The sequence below is a fragment of the Triturus cristatus genome, chromosome 2_2, assembly GCF_964204655.1.
Source record: "Triturus cristatus chromosome 2_2, aTriCri1.1, whole genome shotgun sequence".
In the NCBI taxonomy this organism is placed as follows: domain Eukaryota; kingdom Metazoa; phylum Chordata; class Amphibia; order Caudata; family Salamandridae; genus Triturus; species Triturus cristatus.
In genome coordinates this window covers 1,038,363,783-1,038,386,207 of record NC_140582.1, presented here as the reverse complement: position 1 = coordinate 1,038,386,207, position 22,425 = coordinate 1,038,363,783, and the positions used below count along the sequence as shown (strand labels likewise).

The 22,425-nt window shown below is 48.3% G+C and overlaps 1 protein-coding gene across 4 annotated transcripts in view; it reads left to right on the top strand.

Moving 5' to 3' along the window:
• Window positions 1-22,425, top strand: part of RGS12 (regulator of G protein signaling 12) — an 881,248-nt gene that overhangs the window by 741,481 nt on the left and 117,342 nt on the right. For 3 of the 4 annotated variants that reach the window (XM_085642494.1, XM_085642495.1, XM_085642497.1), the window contains 2 exons: window positions 8,275-8,401; window positions 17,116-17,212. In XM_085642494.1, coding sequence (XP_085498620.1) covers window positions 8,275-8,401; window positions 17,116-17,212 — 224 coding nt within the window. The remainder of the gene's footprint in view (window positions 1-8,274; window positions 8,402-17,115; window positions 17,213-22,425) is intronic. The other variant, XM_085642496.1, reaches the window with a different exon arrangement.

The following is a 22,425-nucleotide window of genomic DNA, read 5'->3' as shown; positions in this document are numbered from 1 at the left end:
TCTCCAGGTCGACGTCCTCCCCTCGGTCTGCTTCGACAGACGGCTTCAGACCCTGCCGTGGTCGTCGTCCTCGCCTTTCTCCAATGTCACGTGAGCGTCGCTCCCCGGTGTGTAAGTGTCGCAGTTTGTCCCTGGGGGCTGGTTTCCAGCCTCCCGGGGGCGTGGACTCTCCGCGGGCGATGCGGCCCTGCGTGTCGTCCTATCCACCGTTTCCCGGTGTTGGGGCGTCGAGAGTTCAAATGGAGACATACGCGGCGACTTTGCAGGCCTCGCTGGCTTCTCCTCCTCCTTCCCCTCCTGGGGCGTCGGCGGATCCCTTGCTCTGCGCAAGGCCCTCTGCGGCGGCGCCGACTGGTACGGATCCAGGCTTGGAGGATGTGGTACTGTCGGGGTGCGGCTTCTCTGGGGCACCTCCTTCAGGCCACAGCGTCTCTGCCTCGCCGCAAACTCCTGCGGGGGTTCCTGTGGTGTCGCGGGAGGTCGCCGGGGCTCGGGTCGCATCCCCGAGCCCCTCTCGGTCCTTTGACATGGTGGCCCTGTCTAAGGCCAAGGTGACACCATTACCGTGCTGGCAGCAGCTGGCCCGTGCGGAGCCACAGGGGTCAGTGGACCCTCCTCGTCCTGCTCCGGGTCGAGGCCGAGGGCAGACCCCTCGTCCCGCTCCGGGCCCCTCTCCTCCCTCCCCACAGGTGGCTGCCTCGTCGGAGGGCGAGTCGGAGGTTGAATCGTCCCTGGCACCGCCGCATGGGTTGCCGAGCGATCTTTGCCTCATTCTGGGCCGCGGCTGTCGGAGAGCTTCTTCCCTTTCCCCAGGCCCATCCCGTTTCCCCACGCAGGTGGCTGCCTCGGCAGGGGTCGGGTCGGCATCACTCCGGCGCCGCCCTGGGGCCAGAGCGGCTCCAGCTCTATTCCAGTCTCCACTCCGGTCCCCGGTGTGGGGTGACTTGGAGGTCCCTTGTCCGATGACGCCGGCTGGTGCTGACGTCCTACCTCAAGCAGCGGATTCTACGGTTCCGCGCAGGGGTCGTACTGCGGATTCGTCTTCGGACGCTCCTTCTTCAGAGGCATGCATATTGGTGTCTTCCTCCCGGAGACTGGTCGCCGTGTGGTGTCTTTTAAACCAGTGTCAAAAGGCGGCTCCCGGAAGAGCGGCAGGTCCCTCATTCTTCGGCTCCTTCTGACTTCCAGGTCTGGCCCTTGCCCGCCCCGCTTGGCCTCGGGGACGGCCGCCTTAGTTTGCAGCCATCTCCCACGGGGGAGCTGATTTCTCCACTGCGGGGCCCTACGGAGGCTGGTACGGCCTTCGCTCACGCGGTGTCCACGGCTGTGGGCATCCTGCGCATGGGTGATCCGGTGGCTCACTTTCCGGCGGACCATCTATTGGAGGTCTTCCACCAGGGCTCTGGTGGGAGGGAAATCTTACTTCCCTTTGAAGGTTCACTCCTTTCTTCTCTGATGGGGGCTTGGAAGCGTCCTGCCTCAGGGGACCCGGTGCCTCAGCATCTTCTGCACCAGCACCTCCCGGCGCCGTGTGACCCGGCGTGTCTTTCCCTTCACCCCTCAGCCGCCAGCTCCCTTTTGCGGACTGCTTTTCCCTCCCTGCCGCCGCTGTTGACTCCGCCGTCCCAAGAGGCCCGCTGGCTGGACTCTTGGGGACGCAACATGTTCGCCTCGACCAGCACAGCCCTGCGGGCCTTTAACACCTTGTGTGTGCTGGCTAGGGCCTCCTCCTGTTTGTGGGACTCGGTGGAGTCTCTGGGATCTGCAGCGTCCCAGGAGTCTGGCCTGGTGGACTTACGGCATCATGCATTGGATGGCCGGGAGCTTGCAGCGTTTAGTCTCCGCTCCACTCTAGACATCTCGGAGGTGCTGGGCTGGGGGCCATGGCTTCCTCAGTCACTCTCCGTCACCATGCTTGTCGGGAGCGACTCATCGACCTTCCGTTTAATGGTAGCCTGTTGTTCCATGCCCAGCCGACACCGCCATCCAAAGGCTCTTGGCAGGGCTCCATTGTCGTCCTCTTCCTCTTCCTCCGCCTTATCCTCTTCCGTCCCTTCCTCAGTGACTTCTGAGTTGGGTTAATTCTGGGCCTTCTTAGGCCGGCTGTTCTGGCTGTGCAGTGTGTTTTCTAGCCGTTTACGTCCTTCCTTGGAACTTTGGCATTGTTGGCTGCTGGACGGCCCTTGTGTTGATTGTATGTGGTTCTGCAGGAGTTGTTGCACAGACTTGGCTCTAAGATTGGGTCTTCTGCTTTGTTTGGGCTGCTTGTCAAGCCTTCAGTGGGGGAGTTTCTTTCTCCGTGGCTCTTTTGTTTTTTCCTCTGTGGCGGAAGTTCTTCCAAAGAGGGTTCACATATCTTAGGACTTAACGTACCCTATGTGGGGTAGTGGTAGCTGTCATATGGCTTGCGCTCTGCTAGAGGGTTCTGGTAGCCTTCGGGTGCCTGTTCTTCATGGCGTTTAGGTAGGTTGCTTTTGCTTCCTGAGGTCGTGTGCACGGCCACTCGTAGTAGTGGCCCGGGGACCTCCTCCTCTCCCTGCTCCTGTCCTGAGGTCTGGGATGACCCTGTGTTCTCCCTTGCTAGTAGTCGCCTACTCGGCCTTCCTGGGGCCTCGGGCTGTTCTTCTTGCTTCTGGCTTAGACTGCCGGTGCTGTCCTGGCTGGCATTCTGCTTTCCATCTGGAGTGGGTTTGCCTTCTTTCCCTAGTTTCCTTGGGTCCTCTAGGCTTCTTCTTCTGCTTTCCTGTCTTGGCATTGGGCGGAAGCTATGTTACCTTGTGAGGGGAGTGGGGTGCTTCGGCCTCTCAGTCCTTGCCCTTGGTTCCTCTGCTGTGAGTGTACGGGCCTCTTCAGCCTTCTTTCCCTCCAACATCCCCTTGGGGTCGGTGGGGTTCTGCTTGTGAGGGTTCCCTTGGCCTGGCAGGGGCAAGGTTCTACCTGGTCCACAGCTCTGGTCCCCTGTGTTCTGCATTGGCTGGTGTGGTCCTTTCGCAGACCCTCCTTCCCAGGGGGTATTGCTAGGGTAACTATTCTACGTGAAGGAATCTGCAGCTAGTAGTCTCTATCAGATGTACGAGTTTCTTACCATGGGTAACGATGTATCTGGTAGAGAAGATTCCTTCACGGCCTGCCCTTCCTCCCCTATTCTGCGAGGACCCTTGGGTTGTTCTTCGGTACTCTCCTCCCGGTGGAGGGCTGTGTTTTCCTGTGAGTGCCTTCCTTGTTCTTGCGGGTGGCTCCGTCTGGGGGCGGTTCATTCCTCCTTTGGTCCTTTGAGTATGGGGTTCCGGTGCTCCGGTGCCATGCTGCTCTATCTACTCCAGGTTTTGGGGGGATTGCTTTCTATCCCTGTCCTCCCTCCCCTCCCTCCCTTCCTTCCATTGCTATCCTCTGATTAAAGGTCATCTTGCCCTTGTCCCTTGTGGGTGGTTGCCCTCTAGGTTGGGGTGGCTTGGAGGTTTGTTGTCCCTGTCTGTCTTGGGACTGGTCCCATTCCTTGCTCAGGATGGGGGTTGGGGGGTGCTTCCTACGTGTGCCATGGCTTTTACGCCTGTTCTTGCCTCCGGGGCACAGGGATGGGAGGTTGTCTATGTGCTGGCAGGGTGACTGCGCAGGTTTCTGCTTGTTCTTCTTCTTTCCCTGCCCTCGGGTTCTGCGGTGTTGGCACTACCCTGGTGGTGGTGTTAGTCACCGTTTCTTTCCAATTATTCTGCTCTTCGCACACTGTTCCCATGCTTCCACATTTTTTTAACTGGTGGTTCCGTGTTGTGGTGCGAAAAAGTTCTCCGAAGAAAACTGACGTGGGCGCGCCAGGGCGGGTCTTAGGTGACCTCGCTGACGTCATGTACGCGGACGACGCCTGGGCGGAGTCGCGTGATGTCGCCCCGCCCCCAGCGCGCAGGGATGCCGTGGCAAAAAGTTTCCGGATCCAGTCTCACGCCTGGGGATAATTCTACGTGAAGGAATCTGCGGCTAGAATCGTCTCTACCAGATAGATCGTTGCTGAAGGTAAGTAACTCGTACTTTAGGGCCCAGTACACATAGCAAGAAAGCAAGGGTCCAGTGCATTTTTCTGCAATTCAGTATAAGAATTTTAGATCCTCTCAGCAATTGCAATGTGGAGTGACTTCCTTCTAGCATGTTGGCAGCATTCCCTCGCTTGAATATCTGCAGCCTAGTATAGGTCGTAATTCTGAATGAGACTGATTAGTCACAGAAAGTATGCATTGAACAGTTCGGGGAATGAGGACCTCTAAGGGGATTCCATACATTTCAAGGTTTTTTCCTCTTACATAAAGAATTGGAATGCCACCTTTAGTATACAGTAAGACAGCAAGCAAAAAATCAACACTAGTCCTCAACACTCACAACTGTAGACATCTAAGAAATGTGAGGTGATCAATTGTATTGAAAACTGCTGATGAAGTCCTATGGTTCATGAAGCTGGCATCTGTCATGTGTTGAATTTCATCCAAAAGAGCAACAAGCCCGGATTCCTGCTGCTTTTCATCCAGAAACCAGCTTTGTGTAGGCTTGCTGTGCATGTTGATCCAAAATCTGCTGGAGTAGCTTTTTGTCCGTGGTCTGACTCAATTTCACAGGCTACAATGAATTGGAGATTAGGTTAAAATTTGGCTGCCTTACTATTTTGTACTGAAAAATTTATATGTCGCTTACTTTTCCTCTGTAGGGCACTGAAGTGCTTGCCTATGTAGGAGAGTAGGGTCTGCTTTCTATGTTCACCCCCACTTTTTGCTTTTGCTTCACTGGTTTTCGACTTAGATGTGGCTGTGGGCCTGCTAATCAGACCCACAGCCCAGCTGTTCTCTCTCTAAATTCATACTATGTACTTTAGGTACATAACACAATTGGTAAGGATCACCTTCTAGGGCCCTGTACAGTGTACCTTAGGTACCCAGGGCATAGGTGTACCCTAGGCCTACCAGGAGCTGCAGCATGTATTATGCCACCCCTGGCTGGCCTTCCATTATGACACAACTGGCTGATCACTCAGCTGGGGCAAGGTTGTGTAATCACCCCTTGCTTAGGTGTAGTATTCCTATACCTACCTTATATATAGACACATGGGTAACCTATCAGTCACTCCTATGGCAGGCCTTAACAATCCTGAAGGCAGAGTGCTTGGTAACATGTGAGATGGTGCTCTAGCATGAGCTGAGCCTGTCTGCAGCTTTCGGAACCATGTCCTTATAGCTGTTCTATGATATCGCCTACCATATACTCTTAAAGTACCTTATAATCCTCGCGGTTATGGTAACTATGGTTTGGCTTTATCAAAACATGTTGTGTAAGGTGTCTAACACTTTGGAATACTACCCCCACACCATTTCTGGCGATGAGGATAGAATTCCTCCCTTCTAGAGGGAGAAGACATGTTGAAGACCTACTACCCGGTTAAAGTTAACCAGAGCCCCAGCATTACAAAATGGATGCTGCTGCCACAGACACAAGTCTGACCTCCTGCTGCTGGGAGTCCTCCCAGCGAGGGAGGCTTGGACAATAGGTTTCCTGCCTTGGGAGGTGCTAGCACCACCCTAGACAGGACTTAGTGTATTGGGGCAGGGAGGGATGAATGAAACGAGACACTGCCTGGGGCACACAAGGTGTCCCATGCCTAGTCCGGTTCAAACCGGTGCTGGGGCACTCCAGCCCCAGTCCTGGCGCGAAACTGGACAAAGGGAAGGGGGTGTAACCACCCCCCTCCCTGGTCCCACCCATATGAGGGACCTAGCAGGTAACCCAGCCCCCCAGATTAGTATAAGAGTGGGAGCTGAGTCCCTAGGACTTCGGATTATCCTGATAACTGAAACTTGAACAGAAACTCTGAACCTTCGACATTCGACTACGGAAGAAGACTGAAGAATCTCCCTTGTGGCCAAGGAGTGGCCACCCTGTGCAAACAGGCCCCATCAAGCGACCTGCCGTTTGCTTTGCCTAAAGTTCTACAAGGAACCGACTGCAGAGCCTGACCAGCGCCTTGACTTCCAGACTTCTCCGACCCTGATCCACATCCACAGCAAAGCTGAGATCCGTGGAGGCGACGAGAGACGTGGGACCGGCTACCTGGGAAAATTGGCTACTAGCTTCCAGCGCAGCTTCTGAGGCATCCTCGAAGTTGTGCTCTGGGGATTGAGAAGCCCCAACCCCGAGCAACATCTGCACCGAAGATCAGCCCTCCACACTCCACGAGTTCTGCGTGGGGCCCTTCTGCATTTTCCTTCTCGACGCGTCTGTCCGGTTGCTTGCCCATTGGCTAGTAACCTCTGCGACGACGAACCCTTGACTTTTCACCACTGGTTTGGCTCCTCCAAACTGGCCCTTGCTTCCCTGTGAAAGAGAAGCACCTCAGGCCTTCCTGGTCTGTAACAGAAGCGAATCCTTCATTCTGCGTGGGTTGCGCTTGCCAAGGCTTGTTGGGTCCAAACTCGACATCGACGCCGCCGACAGCAAGAGCCCTCGTGGGACAGCTCGCCTCCTGGTTCTGGTCGTCCTCGACGCCTCCTGGTACCCGTGGCTGCTGCGACAAGCTTCACTTCATCACCTGCATCTTCACGACATCTCCTGGTTCCTTCCCGGCTCCTGGCTGGTGACCTAGACTCTGTCCCCTCTGCTTGCAGGTATCCTCCTTCTTGATTCCATCCTTGGAATCCACCGGACACTCTTCACTGACTGCCTGTCAGCATCTTTTCTTCAGGCATCCAGAGTCGACGACGAAACCCGACGCAAGTTCACACCTATGGACCCGCAGCCCGTGGGCTAGGTAACTTGAGTACTCCGGTGCTCATAAGGGTATTGACTATCCTAGTGTCTAGTTTCCAAGTCTCTAACTCCTAGTTCCTTCCGAAGTGTCCTAAAACTCTTAATTTCTAAACATTACTATTTCTATCGACTTTAACGCATTACGCGTGAGTGTTTCCACTCTGCACCTGAATCCCGTGGGCCTCCCACTGCCTAGCAACTGATAGGATAGTGATTCCCCAGGCCTAGGCCTAACCTGTGTTTGTGACAGTGGTTCTTATACCACTTACTTAGTATATGGTTTGTGTGGCCCCTAGGGCCTAACTGTATTACTTACCTGTGTGACTTATGTATGCTTGAATAAGACTGTGTTGTACTTACCTCGAATCTCATAAAGAGTGCTGAGAGTATTTTGACTAGAATAAATACATTCTATTTTTATAATATATCTGTTGTGGTGTCCTTTCATTTGATATTCAAGGGGTTGCAAATGGTATAACAGCTGGCTTCACATGCCATACAGAGTTTAGCCTAAGACTGCTCTTGTCCATGCTACCACTAGGATAGCTGGTCTATAAGGTTAACTTTACAACCAATCACCATAAGGGTTGTTTGGACTGATACAAGGTGTACACTAGAACTAGTGACATCATATATCAGGCCAACTTCTCACAGCCTACATGAGTAAAAGGTTTGTGGTTGAAACTGTGTTCTCTTTGTTTTGACTCTGTGTGGGTTGTGTTTCTATGTTGAGTAGTGAGCACCATGGTGTAGTTATCATGTTACGGAATGCAGCACTTAGCGATGTGATGGATGAAGAAGTGTGAGAGAGAGGCACACAATTTATCGTTTTCGGTAAGGTGAAAGCTTTGAACATCTCTGCAGGTCCCTTCATGAAATTTTTTTAATGATCATAGTACATTTGGCTGGTTACTTGTCCATTCTGAGATATTTTCTTTACAGTTCCTGTAAAGGTCTTGAGAAGCCATAGGTTGGAGAGATAAATGGTTGAACGATCTGCTGGGATCGTCTCTGTTAATATCATCCCATTTCTGATTGTCACTGTGAGATGTCAAGAAGCAGTCATAGTATGTAGCATGTTGGGACCTGTAGTGATGAGCTAAATTGAAGTACTCGATTGGCTAGCGGCATATGGTATTGTGCCACTAAGAAGGTAAGTAAGTAAGTACTTACTTACTAAGAAGGAGAGTTAAGTGCATTCAAAAGGTGTTCAGTCTTTCAGTGGTCATTATTAAGATACTGCCGTGATTACTACAATAAAAGTATTGCTACTCCAAAAGGTAGATTTAACCAAGATGCAAAAGAATGCAAAAGATAGCATAAATCTTTGTGGCGTGACTACAACGAGTAATCGTTTGCACCTGTTCCGATCAGTGTTTAACAAAAGGAACAGTGGGTACAGTGAGTAATTCTGTGCAGTGCAGCAAAAAACACAAGTATTTAATTCTGAAACATGAGTTAAAATAACTGATACAGTTTATCAATATTTTGCAGCCTAGATCTAATTCCAATTAATCGTTCCGTTGGATTAAAGGCCAAACCTACTAAACCAGTGACGGAAGTTCTACGGCCTGTGGTAGCAAAATATGGACTCAATCTTAATGAACTTGTTGTAAGACTGGTATGTACTTTATTTGTTAGTATAGTCAAAATACTAGCATGTTTTAATTTTGTTTGACTCTGAGGACTTGAACTGGAAGAGTTTATAAGGCACCTTTAACTAAAGCAAACAAGAGCAATTGGGTTTAACAAGTTAATATGTACCATGCATTTGGTCTAGTACAAAATATAAAAGTAATTTGTGTTGTACTGAAAGAAATTCGACACAACCTGTTTCCATGCCTCTAATGTAGTATATAGTTGTATCTTTTGAAGGAGGGCAGGGTGGCGCATATTTTGTAGCGATTACATTTTAGTAGTATAATTTTTATCGTAGTTAAGTACTTAAAGTATGATTTGACAAAACTTTTGCCAGAGGATATGCAGAGCAACCCCTCCTGCAACTACACAACAGATAGGTTAGGGTGTATTGTCCCAATTCCTTTCTCCTTAAGCCTCATAGACGAACAATGATCCAACATTTCATTTCATAATGAGGTCAGTAGCATCCAAACCATACAGATTCCTATTGTATTTGAAGATGTAGTGCCCATTTTTGCAGCTGTCCTAGAAACATGGCTCTAGAATATGCTTCTATCTGTATTAATGTATTTTGAGTTTGGGGAATATACATTTCATTCTGATTATCGTTCACAGAAACTAAGATGTGAAAATCGCAAGACTGTTTTAAGAGGACAGTGAAATGCCTAGATTAATATTTGAATACTTAACTGTATCTAGGAGTAGAGGATTATACGTTTCTGGCTGCTTGGTCAGAACTTAGTTCAGACCTTACTTTTGATCACAACATGATCGATATACTGGGTATGTTATTTATGATGGAGAAATCAATGATATTGTTCTTGAATGGAAGAATAGTCCAATAGGTTAAAAAGGGGTAGGGCCTGCGCTATATAATCATTTTACGAGTGGGAAGTCATACTAGACCTATCTGGTTGAATTATTTGACTTGATGAGCATCTAAACACCATGTTAATCTTTTCGTACCCACAATCTGATGGATACTTCAAACTGCTGATTCCAAACCTTTAGAATGTCCCAGGTGTTCAAGACCAGTTTTGAAAGATGTTTTAACATGGCCCCTTCCTGCCAGTAGCTGGTGTGTGCCACTCTTTCAACTCGCTCCTTCCCGGAAGTGGCGACTGACAGCATGCCGACACCTGTCCCCTTCTTTTCAGTGCCTTTGTATGCGTATCCGGAGCTAGCCCCTACTTTATTTCTCATGTTTTGACAAGCCCTTTTTTCTAAATTTCTTACCGGTATGCAAGGGAACATGTTCCCTCCTAGGGTTTAAACCTTGCATGGACTGCTATAAACAAAAGTCTGATGGTCTCCACCATGTGTGTTTCTTGTATTTGGTGTCAGGAAACCACTCCCAAGCGTGCAAATGGTGCGCCTTAATGCACCTGAAGGTGATCTGGAAACTTGAAGCCAAACTCTACATTGCCAAGCTCAGTCGGAAGTCGTGTAAAGGCCTCTCATGCTCAAAGAGTAGGACATGGTCCTGCTCTTGAAGCCTGTACTGCGGCAAGTGGTTGTCGAGGTCCAAGTCTTTGGGTATGTCAAAATCGAAGAAAAAAACTCAAGAAGTCCTAGCAGGCCTCGCCACTCTCCACCTAAGAAATTGCAAGGACGTCAAGGTGCTCTATGGTCCCACTCCCTGTCCTCAACCGAGGATCTGTTTCTGCAGTTGATTCCGATGCATCCCAAATTTTCAGGTCCATTGCAACGCCACAAAATATTGAGGTGTTTATGGAGGCCATGCTCTGCATCTTCAGCATCCTGCCAATTACCTTTGTTGCTCTTTAGGCCCCATGCATCTTCAGAGTCCTCCAATTGTGATACTCCCAGAGAGTCTGCTGTATGTGCCTCTCAAACCTGCTTTGGGTTCGGTTTCGGAGCTGCCTTCTTGGCCAGCGCCATGATCCACACCAGTTCTTGCTGCGTTAACGCTGGCCCTTACAGCAGCACCAGTGCTCTATCACTTATTCGTATCGCACTTTGACAAGAGACATCCATGTTTTGGAATTGCTGGTGATGGTGAGGATGAGTTCTTCCTACAGAATGATGACAAATGCTATATGTGGACCTGCAAGAGGCCAGTCAGGTGGACACCTCTCTTGACATGGGGCTGGGCTCTGTCTCTGGTCCTTCCATGGGACAGTCCTCTTCATTTGCCATGATAATTAAGCGAACAGCCGAGGTCCTAAATCTACAGTTGCCTTTAAAAAAAGAAATTTAGACAGACATAACTTACAGAGGTGCTACAAACCAAAAAAAGCCTCCTCTGAACCACTACTGCCGTTCAGTGAGGCCCTGACCAACACTCGGGCCAAACTTTGCTCTTGTTCACCTGTAAATAGACAGGTGGAACATAGTCACAAACCAGCTCAGGGGTGACACTGTTTTCTAGCACAGCATCCCACCATGAGAGCCTGGTAGCGCATACCTCGACTAGCAGGGTTAACACTACTTCTTTTCCCACTACTCCCATTACAGGGAATTGAAAAGAATGGAGGCATTTGGGAAGAGGAAGTTTCCTTTGACTATCCCTGCCCTCAGATTAGTCAATGACAGCTGTTTGCTGGTTAAACACTGTCATGCATTACAGGTTATGGTCTCGGGGAATCTTTACAGCAGTCCCAGAGCACCTCCAGACCAGTTTGGTGCAGACCATTCAAGATGGCCAGGATCCATCCATATATCGCATACGATCAGGCCTGGACACTACCGACTGCCTAGGCAAAGCAGTTGAAACTATAATGGTACTCCTGTGCCACGCATTGGTGAGATCCATGGGCTACTTGAGTGATTAAGAGTGGCTCATGGATATGCCATTGGATGAGTCTCGATTTCTCAGTAAAAAGGCTGACTTTATAAAGAGAGTAGAGCCGCTGCCTGCACCCACTGCCTTTTCACAGCAGTGAGGCAGTAGCCCCAGCAATTTGTCCCCTTTTGAGGCCTAAGAATTTTGCATACAGGCAGCGTCAAGGCCCACGACAGCAACCACTCCAGTCCTTTTAGGGATGGGGTAGGTGATCCAGCTGACAACAGCAGGTCCACAGAGACAACGGACCGCCCAGTCCCCCTTTCCTCTAGCAGCAGCCACTTTACTTTGCACTTAACGGCATATGACCACCCTCTGGGAAGCAGGATCGATTGTTTTCTCCATACATGGCAGGCAATAACATCCAACAGATGGGTCCTGCAAATAGTATATATGCCATTCCTTTCCGTATAGCTGCATTGTCTATCCTCATCAGAGTAGCTTACGGAGGACTATTTGTCCATTTTGCTGCTGAAAATTCAAGCTCTTTGTGGACAAAAGAGCCATAGAGAGTGTCTTGGCGTCGGAGATCATAACCGGGTGTTACTTACGATATTTGCGTGTGCATAAGGAGGATGGAGGCCTCCGTCCAATTCTAGAGCTTTGATCCCTCAACTTCTTTCATCTTTTGGACGAATTCAATATGGCTAGTGTCTGACTGTCCTGATCCAGGGGACTGGATAGGGGAGGTTGACCTGCATGATATTCCTGTCCTGCAGGCCCACAAGCACTACCTGCAGATACTCGGTGTGCCACAAACATTTTCAGTTTGCAATGCTCACTTTCGGCTTCACTAGTGCCGCTCTTGATGGCAGTGGTGTCTGCCTATCTTCGGAGGTCCGTGGTACCATTCTTCCTCATTCTCAATCACGAGCAGTTGGAGGCAGGCTCATCAGTCAGTTGTAGACCACCTCCAGGCGATGAACCTACCTACCTACATACCTACTTTTTTTTGTTCCAGAGGCCTTTCCTCTGGATCAACGAGTCAAGCAAAATTGAGCTAGGATCCTGATGTTTCAGCCTCTGTCCTGAGTTTCAGTGAGGAGGGCTCCTACATCCTGCTCGTCAGCCATGCCAGATGATACATGCAGGCTTTGCAGTGCAATCTAAATTCTCAGTAGACCCAGGACCAGGGGAACTTATCTGATTCCTTCCAGTAACGCAGACTTCAGAGTCATCTGCTCAACCGCAACAGCAGCAGACCCCTCTCCCTACTCCACCCACAGTTGACGGTGGTGACATTCATGTCAATACTGGATTGGGAATGCCAACTGGAAGAGGTGGAGCGCAGAGAATTCTGGTCTGCGGCAGAGATTGCCTCCAAATGAATTTGCTGGGTTTGCATGCCATTCGCTGGTTGTTGAAAACCTCCTTACCGTCCATCAAGGGGAAGCTAGTTATGGTCCTCACAGACAACACCACCTCCAGGTAGTATTGCAACAAGCAGGGTGTAGTGGAGTCGTGTGCCAGAAGGATCTTCCACTGTGGAACTTCCTGGATCATCCGGGCATCTCAGAGGGCATACAAGCTCACCTGGAGACCCTTAGCTGATCCGTAAAATCGGAGGTGGCGCAGGGTGTCTTCCAGCAATGGGGAGAGACTTGGCTTGATCGCTTGACCACCTCCAATAACGTGCAGTGTTAACTTAAGTTCATTGCATTTACCAAGAAGGCCCTCTCTCAGAGGCACATTCTGCCTAGAGTAGAGCTCTGGACCCTTGTATGCCTTCCGCAATGCCTTTTCTCCACCGAGTTCTGAAGAAGATCAGGCACGATAGTGCCAAAATCATCCTCCTGGCTCCAGATTGTGCCCAGAGAGGGTGGTACCTGGACCTTCTGAACATCTTTACTCTCATCAGGCTGCTGCTTTGGAGGGCAGGGGATCTTGTGTTGCAGCAGCAGAACAGATTCTTGCATCTGGGCCTACGCAATCTACACCTTCATGCGTGGAGCTTGAGTGGTGGCAGTTGACTGCTGTCTATCTACTTCCCGAAGTAGTGGATGTCATCTTGATGGCCAGGCATCCTCCCACTAAATCTGTTTGTGCAGGACACTGGGACACATTTGTGGCTTGGTGTAGTTCCCATAACATGGCCCAGTTGCAAACAAAACGGTTGGAAGTGTTACATTTTGTTCTGTTTTTGGTCCAGAAGGGACTTTTGGTGGGCACCTTTAAGGGTTGTATGTCTGCCCCTTCAGTCTTTTTGTGTTTACCTGACCAACCATTCTTGTTTAAATCACCTGTTGTGATATGTTTTCTCAAAGTTTAGTTCCATTTTTTTCTCGCTAAACATTTCATGATGCCACCGTTGGACCTCAGTTTGGTCCATACCTTTCTTAAGAGCATCTCTTTTGCACTCTTGCATAGGTGTCTTTCTCATTGTGATAGCCTCAGCTCATTGTGTGTGTAAGCTTCAAGACTTGTCTATCCAGCCTCCCAAAACCAACTTAGATTCAGACAAACTGGTGTTGGTGAGGAGTAGAGCGATCTGTCAGTGCACGAATCAACCGCATCTTAGCGCCGGGACACCCTAGGGTAACAGTGCGCTCTAGAAATATCAGTAACATTAACATAACATCTTTCTACCAAAAGTTGTGACTGCTTTTTATGTTGGAGAGTCAATCACTTTTCTGATGTTCTTTGCCCCCACCTCACCTCTCGGAAGAACAAGAGAGACGTCATCACTTGGACCCCAAAAGAGTGCTCAGTTGTTTTCCAGGATTTTGCGATGTGCAAAAAAATCACGAAATCGGGAAATTTTGTTAAAATGCTGCGATTTTTACAAAACTACCCGCGAAATTTCAGAAATGTTTTATTTATTTATTTATTTATTTATTTATTTTTGACGAGGGTTGTGTAAACAGATATTTTCACCTCTCAATTCCCAACTTTTGTGAAACAGAGGACCTCTTGTGGCCATCTTGTTGAAGCGCTCACTTTGTCTTGTCCGATAGTACAGTTAATCCCTCAGACACCAGTGGTAAACAGCTAAGATGCACACAAACTGTGCCTAGTACCCTTGATTGCCCTTGGACTACTCCAAAAAGTGATGGCAGAGAAACATAGTGGAAAAGATGAAACACTAAGAACGCTGAGGGCATATCTGGTTTCAGCACACAAAGTTCCACTGTCTCTGAGAGAGCAACAAATATGACCTCGGGTTGTAGATTCCCATCTGACTGGAAGTGGACTCTTGGAATGGGATTAGCCCCGCACATGTCATTTAGAGATTCTCAAAGTTAAGTAACAGGGCCTCTTGTCAGGGCAGAATTAGAAGGGCAAAGAGGCTTACTCCTGTTTATATAGGATTTCGCAGGAGAGGCTAGTTTCGAGGGCCGTTATCACAGCCGAACTCAGCATGTTAGTTTGTCAATTAACAACGTCCTTAGCTTTGCTTGCTGTCTCTAGAGTTCCTTTGATGCCTCATACCGTCCAGCGGTTCAAAGGAGTGTGAACTTGCTCCCAGTGTACACGTCTTTCACTCGCACAGGAGCGCCTAGGTTAGCATCAGAGGCATAAGCACAACAACTGGTGATCGTGTGGACATTGTTGCTACAACAGTCTGACGGAGAAGCCTCTATCAGGTGACATGGTTTGATTTCATCCACCGCACTTCTGTTGCTGAGGTGTCCAGTGTTCTAGTGGGGAGCATTTCGGTACTACCTCATGAAAGAATACAGTGCCCATTTAGATATGGGTCCAGCGGTATACGCAAGGTGAAGGACACAGTATGCACAAATATTTTACTTTGCCATGGGCTAGGGGCCATCGAGAAGTGATCCTGATATGTCATATTTCCATTGATCTGAGGTAATTTGCGACCTTTTGACTCTGGAACGGGGGCCCACTGTTGCAATCTTTTCAAGAATCTGAGCTGCACGTATCTTTTCCAGTATGGGGGTGACTTCTTCTCTTGACATGGTTGATACCGTTTCCACTTCGGGTTATTTGGAGTGGTCATCAACAATAACTAGTAAATATCTCTCATCTGGAAGACAGACAAAACTTGCACTCTCCTGGACCACGGATGGTATGATATATCTTCTCTGAGGAGAAGGGCAAGTGGGTCTGGCGGCCCAGCAACTTGGCAAACCACACATTCTCTCACCATGGCTTTGATCAAGCCGTCCACTATTGGAAAACAAGCACTGTTTGTCAATATTGTTTTGGTGTTCACCACTCCCTGCATTAGCTGTTTGGAGGACTTGCTGGTTAGGGCCATAGGAATAACGAGACAGTCATCCCTCAGGTGAATTCCATCATAAGCCACTGCAGGTTCAGTGCTGATATGGTGTACTGGTGCTTAGTTTGTAAAATAATAAGTGCCGGGCCCCTGACCAGGTGGAAGAGGTCTCCTGCCTCACGGATCCAGAGGTGCATACATGGCCGCTAGAACACCCCAGGGGGGAAATACAGCTCCCTCCTATGAGGTTAGGACTGGAACTGTGCTTCTGTAGAGCTACAGACACTTTAAACATGCCTAATTCAAAGTGGAATATTCTGCTAAAACAGTTTCCATTGATTTCAGGCTGAAAATGAATGATTATGAGTAACATAAAGTGCCGCAAAATTGCAGCTAAATTTCCATATTTGTGCCGCTAAATTTCCATATTTGTGTCGCTAAATTTGCTAATCCATGCCGCAATATCCTAGGGGGTCTGATTATTCATACCAAAGAGCATCAGGTGGATGATCAGCTGTTTGTGGGGCGCCCTGGGGCAAGGAAAGGCAACAAAAGTGCAGAAAAAGACGTTGTGCTAGTTGATACTCCTCTGCATGAAGATATACTACGAAGTGGGCAAGAAGCAGAATGGTTAAGAGCCCTTTCTACCATGGTCATGGCCGCTCTCACTGCGCTGGCATGCGGAGTACCTGTCCTGAATATCAGGATTTAGCGTAGGTGTCGTGCACACGTTCACAGAGCACTACAGTCTTGAAAACCAGCTCGGACTGGAGGGGCATTTCGGCCGTTGTGTCCTGCAAGACTACTTAGTCTGAGTCATTCCACAGACCCACCACTGAGGGAGGTACTGCTTTGATATCCATTGTAAACGTGAGGAATTTTGAGGTTAGAAGTAACCATCAGAAGAACAAGTTTCCCGCCTTCAATAATGCTCTTTCTGGTGAATACTTTATCTAGCTGCAGATTCCTCACTACCCACCCACCTTCCCATTATATGGAATGAACTCTTTTCCATCTGAAAAGATCCCAAATTGGAGACTGACATACGGGTGCAACCAAATATTTTTTTTTGTTTTTCTTTTTAGATTCAGCATCCAAGGGTGCAGACAATGTTCAGAAAGAAACTGATGTCCGCACTCTGGTGTGACATCTATATGCGGCTCCAGTTGTCACTCCTGGGGCACAGTGAAGTTGACCCAGAGCCGCTGGATGCCACGTACTGGACGCAGGGGCTTTGCTGAAAGGTCTTATCTGCAATTGGAGTATCCACTTAAAAAAAAACGTTACCAAACAGAAGTCAGTTGTTCATTTGCACACAAGTCCAACAGTTTTAGGATTAGAGTTAAGTTGGTAAATTGGCATAGGAAGTTCATGGGAGAAACAAAGTAATTCTGCCATACATAGAGCATTGTTAGTGCTCACTGACATTGAAACAAACTGCAAGGGTGTTGATGCGATTTGTGGTTTGGATAAGCTGGGTAAGTGGTCTTGGAAATATACTAGCAATCACAATACAAATAATGCTTAGGTTCTATGGACCCAGTTAAACATTTACAAGGACTTAAGATTTCTAAAGAATCTAAACTTCTGACTAATGTATTCAACATAAGTTTCCACGCTTCTTTTTGATTGACACAGTTCTTATTAATACATCTTGAATAGTGACAATATTGATCTATTAAATCAACTTTGGTTGTTTTTATAGAATGGAGAACAAGCACCATTAGATCTTGGTGTTCCAATTTCCTGCCTGGATGGACAAAGGGTTATCCTAGAAGAGAAAGATGGGAATAAGGGTAAAGGTAATACATTATTGATGTATTTTTTCCAATGTTAACAACAATGTGCTTAAACAGTTCTGCTTGGTACAAGAAAAATACAGTTCTAGAGTAACCTCCAGAAAGGCCTATTACTGTAGATGTTTCTTTATCCTGAATGAAGTGATAACATTACTCTTGCGTGCTGCAAGCACTGACCATTCTGATGGATACATCTGCCTATGTATTCCTCTGCTTTTGAATTACCCTTTTGCAGCATTCCGCTGAAACTTTTTTCATAGCTCTCCCACATCGACGAGGACGTCAAAATGGTACGGCTCATTCGGGACTACAAGTGATGTCATCAGAGCCATAAGAAGATCTCGTCGGCATGCTGACGTCCGTTACTTTTTTTCCGCGCCATCGACGCATACCGGTTTTTCTAGGACTCTCCATTTCTTTGTGGTTTAACATTGTTGCAGTTGTCTGTAATTGTAGCAGTGCGATGGCTGCGCAGAAAGAGTCTGGTTTTAAACCTTGTAGAGAATGTGGGGACATATGTCCATCACGGATCCCCACTATGATTGCCTTTGGTTTTCTTGTCTGACCATAATGTTGAGGGATGCTCTTCGTGTTGCAGTATGAACCCGAAGGCCCTCAAGGAGAGGGAGGCGAACTGTTCATGGCCCGGGCGAAGGAGCAGAACAGGAGTCGGAAGAGGACAAAGTCGAGGTCATAATCACCGACTCCACACACCTCTAAGTCGTCGAGGGAACATAAGAAGAAGATGCGTCCTTGTTCCAAGCGTTGTTGCTCCTCTAAAGACATGACGCTGAAGTCGGGGTCCCCAGCCCTATGGCGTCATAGGAAGGATGACATCTCGCCTTCCCCGCAGGTGACTCCGGTGCATTGTTTGGTTCCGAGGGACTCTCCGGCGCCCTGGGAAGCGAGTCCTTTGCCTCCGACCACCCCGCCCTCGGCTCCAGTGTCTCCGGTGCCGTAGCCAGAACCAGCATTACTACTTCGGGTGGTTCCACACCAGGCGTTACGGATCCAAACCCACCTTTTCCGGCTCTAGGTATGGATCCTTTGCATTTTTTAAATGCAATGTATGGCATGTTTGCCAGGGCGGTTAACCCTTCTGGTGTGCCTAATGGCCCGTGGGACCGCTTTCCTTCAACATGGACGTACCCCATCATTATGCCCAGGCACCCTTTCATGCCAATGACTCTGACTTGGCCTCTCCCGACGCTGAGGTTCTCAACGCCGATCTCGTCCCAGGAGGGAAGGATGAACTATTCTTCGTCGCCATCGGGCTCTGGTCCGGTGTCGTCTCGACACCTCCAGTCGTCCCTGAAGGGCCTCCATCGACGCCGGGTCCGACGTCACCAGCGCCGCGTCTGGCGTAGCCGATACCGAAGATACGATCAAGAAGGGAGGCACAGAGGCTTCTGGATGAGGAGGAATTCCAGGAGCAATAAGAAGTCACAGAGGAAGAGGAGTTACTGGTTCCTATGCATGATTTTGAAGGGCTTCAGGAAGCTATTGGGCTGGTACATCACCAGAGTGGGAGCTCTCTTCTCCCAAAGCTCTTCCTTCTCGGGAGGTTTCTTCCTACCGTTCTGTTATAAGGAAGGCTGCTTTCGTTCTGGATTTGAAGTTGCCCACTGAAGAGGTCACTCAAACATTCTGACTGAGGTTCTTCACGCCCCTTCTTCAGTGAAGGAATCTTTGCTTCTGTTCAATGAAACTTTGATGGAACCCATTCTGGAAGTATGGCAAAAGTCTATGTTTGCCCTAGCTGTATGCAGAACGGTGACAAGGCGATACAAAGTTGTGCCTGGGGATCTAGTTTTTTTTATCAACGCACCATTCACCCAAGAGCTTGGCGGCTCAAGATTCATGTTCCTTGAAACAATCTTCAGGTTCCTTTCCATCCACTCTGGGAGATAGGGAGTCATGTGAGCTGTAGATCACATGCTTTGCATACTCCTGCCATCTAGTGTTGGGTCCGGATGTTTGCAAGTTGTTTTTCTTTGAAGAAGTCTTTCCATTCACAAGTGGGTGACTCCTCCTTTCGGTGATAGTGCGCATGGGCACCGACTCCATTGTTAGATTGTTTTTTTCCGCCATTGGGTTCGGACGTGTATTGATGCGCTTCCCTCTGCTTCGAAACCGTTTCTTCGGGTTCCCCTCGGTGCCAATCCACTCTACCCACTACCCACGTCGGTATTGTTTCGGAAGCGTATCCCACTTCTTTACGTATCGTATCCATCGAGGTAAACCTCTATTTAGATCAAGGATCTTCTGGAAGGCCGTCTGGCCTAACCGCGTCCGGCCTCTCCGCAGTCGGTGGAATGGACTCCATTCAAATTACGTCCTCGGTGCCACACCAAGTACCCGACTCTCACAAAGTGTGCAACTTATGCTTGTCACCAGAGCACAATGAACAGGACTGCGACGCGCGCAGATCGTTTTAATCAAGAAAAACACTCCGCGAGATGCAGAGTCAAAACATCAAATACACGCCGGATATCTTCGGTGAAGAATCCAACACACAAGGGGCCGAAGAAAAACAAGGAGAACTTGTCTCCATTCCGGAATCGGACTCCGAGATGGAAGAAGAATTGCCACAAGGTCAGCGTACCGTGAGTACCAAAAATCCCTTGACCCAAACTCCAATTCAGCTGGAAAACCACTTCGGGGACGAAATCTTTAACACTGAAAAAGAAGCCTCCTTCGGCACCGAACCATTCCTTGCCAAAAAGCGATTCATTCTACCCTGACACCGAAATCCACAGTGCCAAAACCTAAAACTGTTCCTCCAAAGCCGCACGATCCGATTTCCAGCACCCCAAATCAGACCCAAAACAAAAGGAACTTTACATAAATCCGGAAACAGGACGTGTTCAGACTAAACCACCTCACAAACGCAAACCTGATCTGAGGACACTTTTTACCATATTCCTTTGAAGAGGAAGAGTGTAGGTACTAACCCCTTTCCTCCTTCTCCTTCACCACATTCCCCTACACCAACTTCTCCACCATTGCAGCATTTGCTGATTACACCAACTAACTCTCCACCACCACCACTTGATGGTGATGATGGAGATGGGGGGGGGGGGGTGACACTATTTTACCAATTGACCCCTGGAAGGATTATAACACAGATTCGCCTACAGATAACGACCCAGATCTTTACCCTGCAAAGCCTTCTCATCCTGACAACAATGTAGGATATTTAGAATTACTTGCTAGAGCTGCGGTATATCATGGGGTACAATTACACAAGTAATCTCTAGAGGAAGATTTCTTATTTGAAACGCTCAGTAGCACTTAAAGGGCTAACCATACTCTACCTATGTTTAAAGGTGTGATGAGACATGCTGATGATATCTTTAAAGATCCAGTGCATGCACGCATTCTCACCCCCAGAATTAATAAAAAATATAAACCTGCTCCCTCAGATCCAGACTTTATTAAAGGGCAGTTGTCACTAGACTCTTTGGTTATCTCTAATGCTCGTAAACGACCCAATTTACAGACTATAGGGGATGCTCCCTCTCCAGATAAAGAGTCAAAACTATTTGACGGCTCCTGTAAAAGAGTATCCTCCCAAGCAGCAAATCACTGGCGCATTGCCAACACCCAGGCCCTGTCTGCCAGGTATGATAGGGCACACTGGGACGAAATGGAGCAATTGCTACAACACCTCCCAGATGAATACAAATCAAAGGCCCAAGATTTAGTCCAGGAAGGGACGCTCATATCTAATTCCTCAATTAGATGCGCTTTAGATGCTGCAGACACCGCAGCTAGAGAGATTAACACTTGTGTGTTATTAAGGAGACGTGCATGGTTGAGGATTTCTGGTTTCAAACCTGAAGTACAATAGTCTATTTTAAATACTCCTTTTGACAAGGAAGATATCTTTGGGCCCAAAGTCAATAAATCCTTAGAAAAAATGAAAAAAGACACAGAAGTAGCCATGTCTATGGGAGCTGCAGTCTCCCTCTAATCTGGGCTACCTTAGTTGCTCCTTCTACCGTGGAGGGTCGAAAACCATGTCCTCAGATAATACTGCCGCCTCCTACAAGGGCAACAATCAATCTTCCTCTACAAGGGGCTTCTTTAGATGAGGATACAGAGAGAACAGCAACAAAGGTCGAGGCAGAGGTTCCAACCCCACATAATTCTCCCTCCCCCAACAAGCACTGACTTGCCTACACTTCCCCCTGATCATTTAACACTCGTCGGGATGTGGTAAATAAAATATCACGCTCTCATAATTTCATAATATCAATAAGATCATGCATAAAGCAAGAGGCTGAGTCTGTGGTATCAGGTTCATAAAGGGATTTATTCCAATAACTCGAGTCAAAGGGAGAATATTTCCATCACCAAAAAAGGATCTGGAAGGGACTGAAAAGTATTCTCAATATTCTCCAAACATTATTCACAGAGTACAGTATATATACATTTCTCAATTGTACGTAAGCAAAAGAGCAAGAGAGAATGAGATAAGAGCATGTGGGCGTGTAAGTAGGCGTGAAGGTGGGCGTCCATGTGGGCGTCCACTTGATGATAATGGGTAATTTGTCATGTGTGGGTGGATACCTGGAGAATCCTGCAATGTCAGCAGAAATATTTGGCAGAGATGCGTGCGCAGTCGCATGACGTGTGATAGACGTGCAACTAGAGGGAGAAAGGGACTTGACATTTAGCTCTACATGTGGAGACAAAAGTCTGGGGTTATGTCAACCTAATCCCAAATCATATCTAATATCCTATGTTTAAAGAACTGTGTTATCCAAAAAGAAAGGTCTCTCGAACAAAATCTATTCTATACTGACTGTGAGTGCGTGTACAAGCGTCTAAGTGTCTACACTAAATGCGAGGGGGTAGGAATATTCCATGGTAACAGGGCTATGAATTACTTGCATGAGGACAGAGAAGCCGGGCCTTTTGCTCGGTAGCTGGAAGAATGTTTACTTAAACTACTAGACAGGAATGCATTGGGCAGGGAGCGGAGCAGATAATTTCCGAAGGTGAAATACAGTTCTTGGCAGGCAGCAAGCTGATGTCGGGCATCGTGAGCCGCGCAGAGGATGAGACAAAGTTCATGGTCACAGATGCAGGCTCGGACTGGAGCTTCAGAGACAGAAAGCAAGAAAAGCTTGATGACAGAATCAGGGCCTACTTGCCTGGACTGTAAAATGGCATAAGTGAACCATATAAAGGCGGTGGCCTTTCGTACT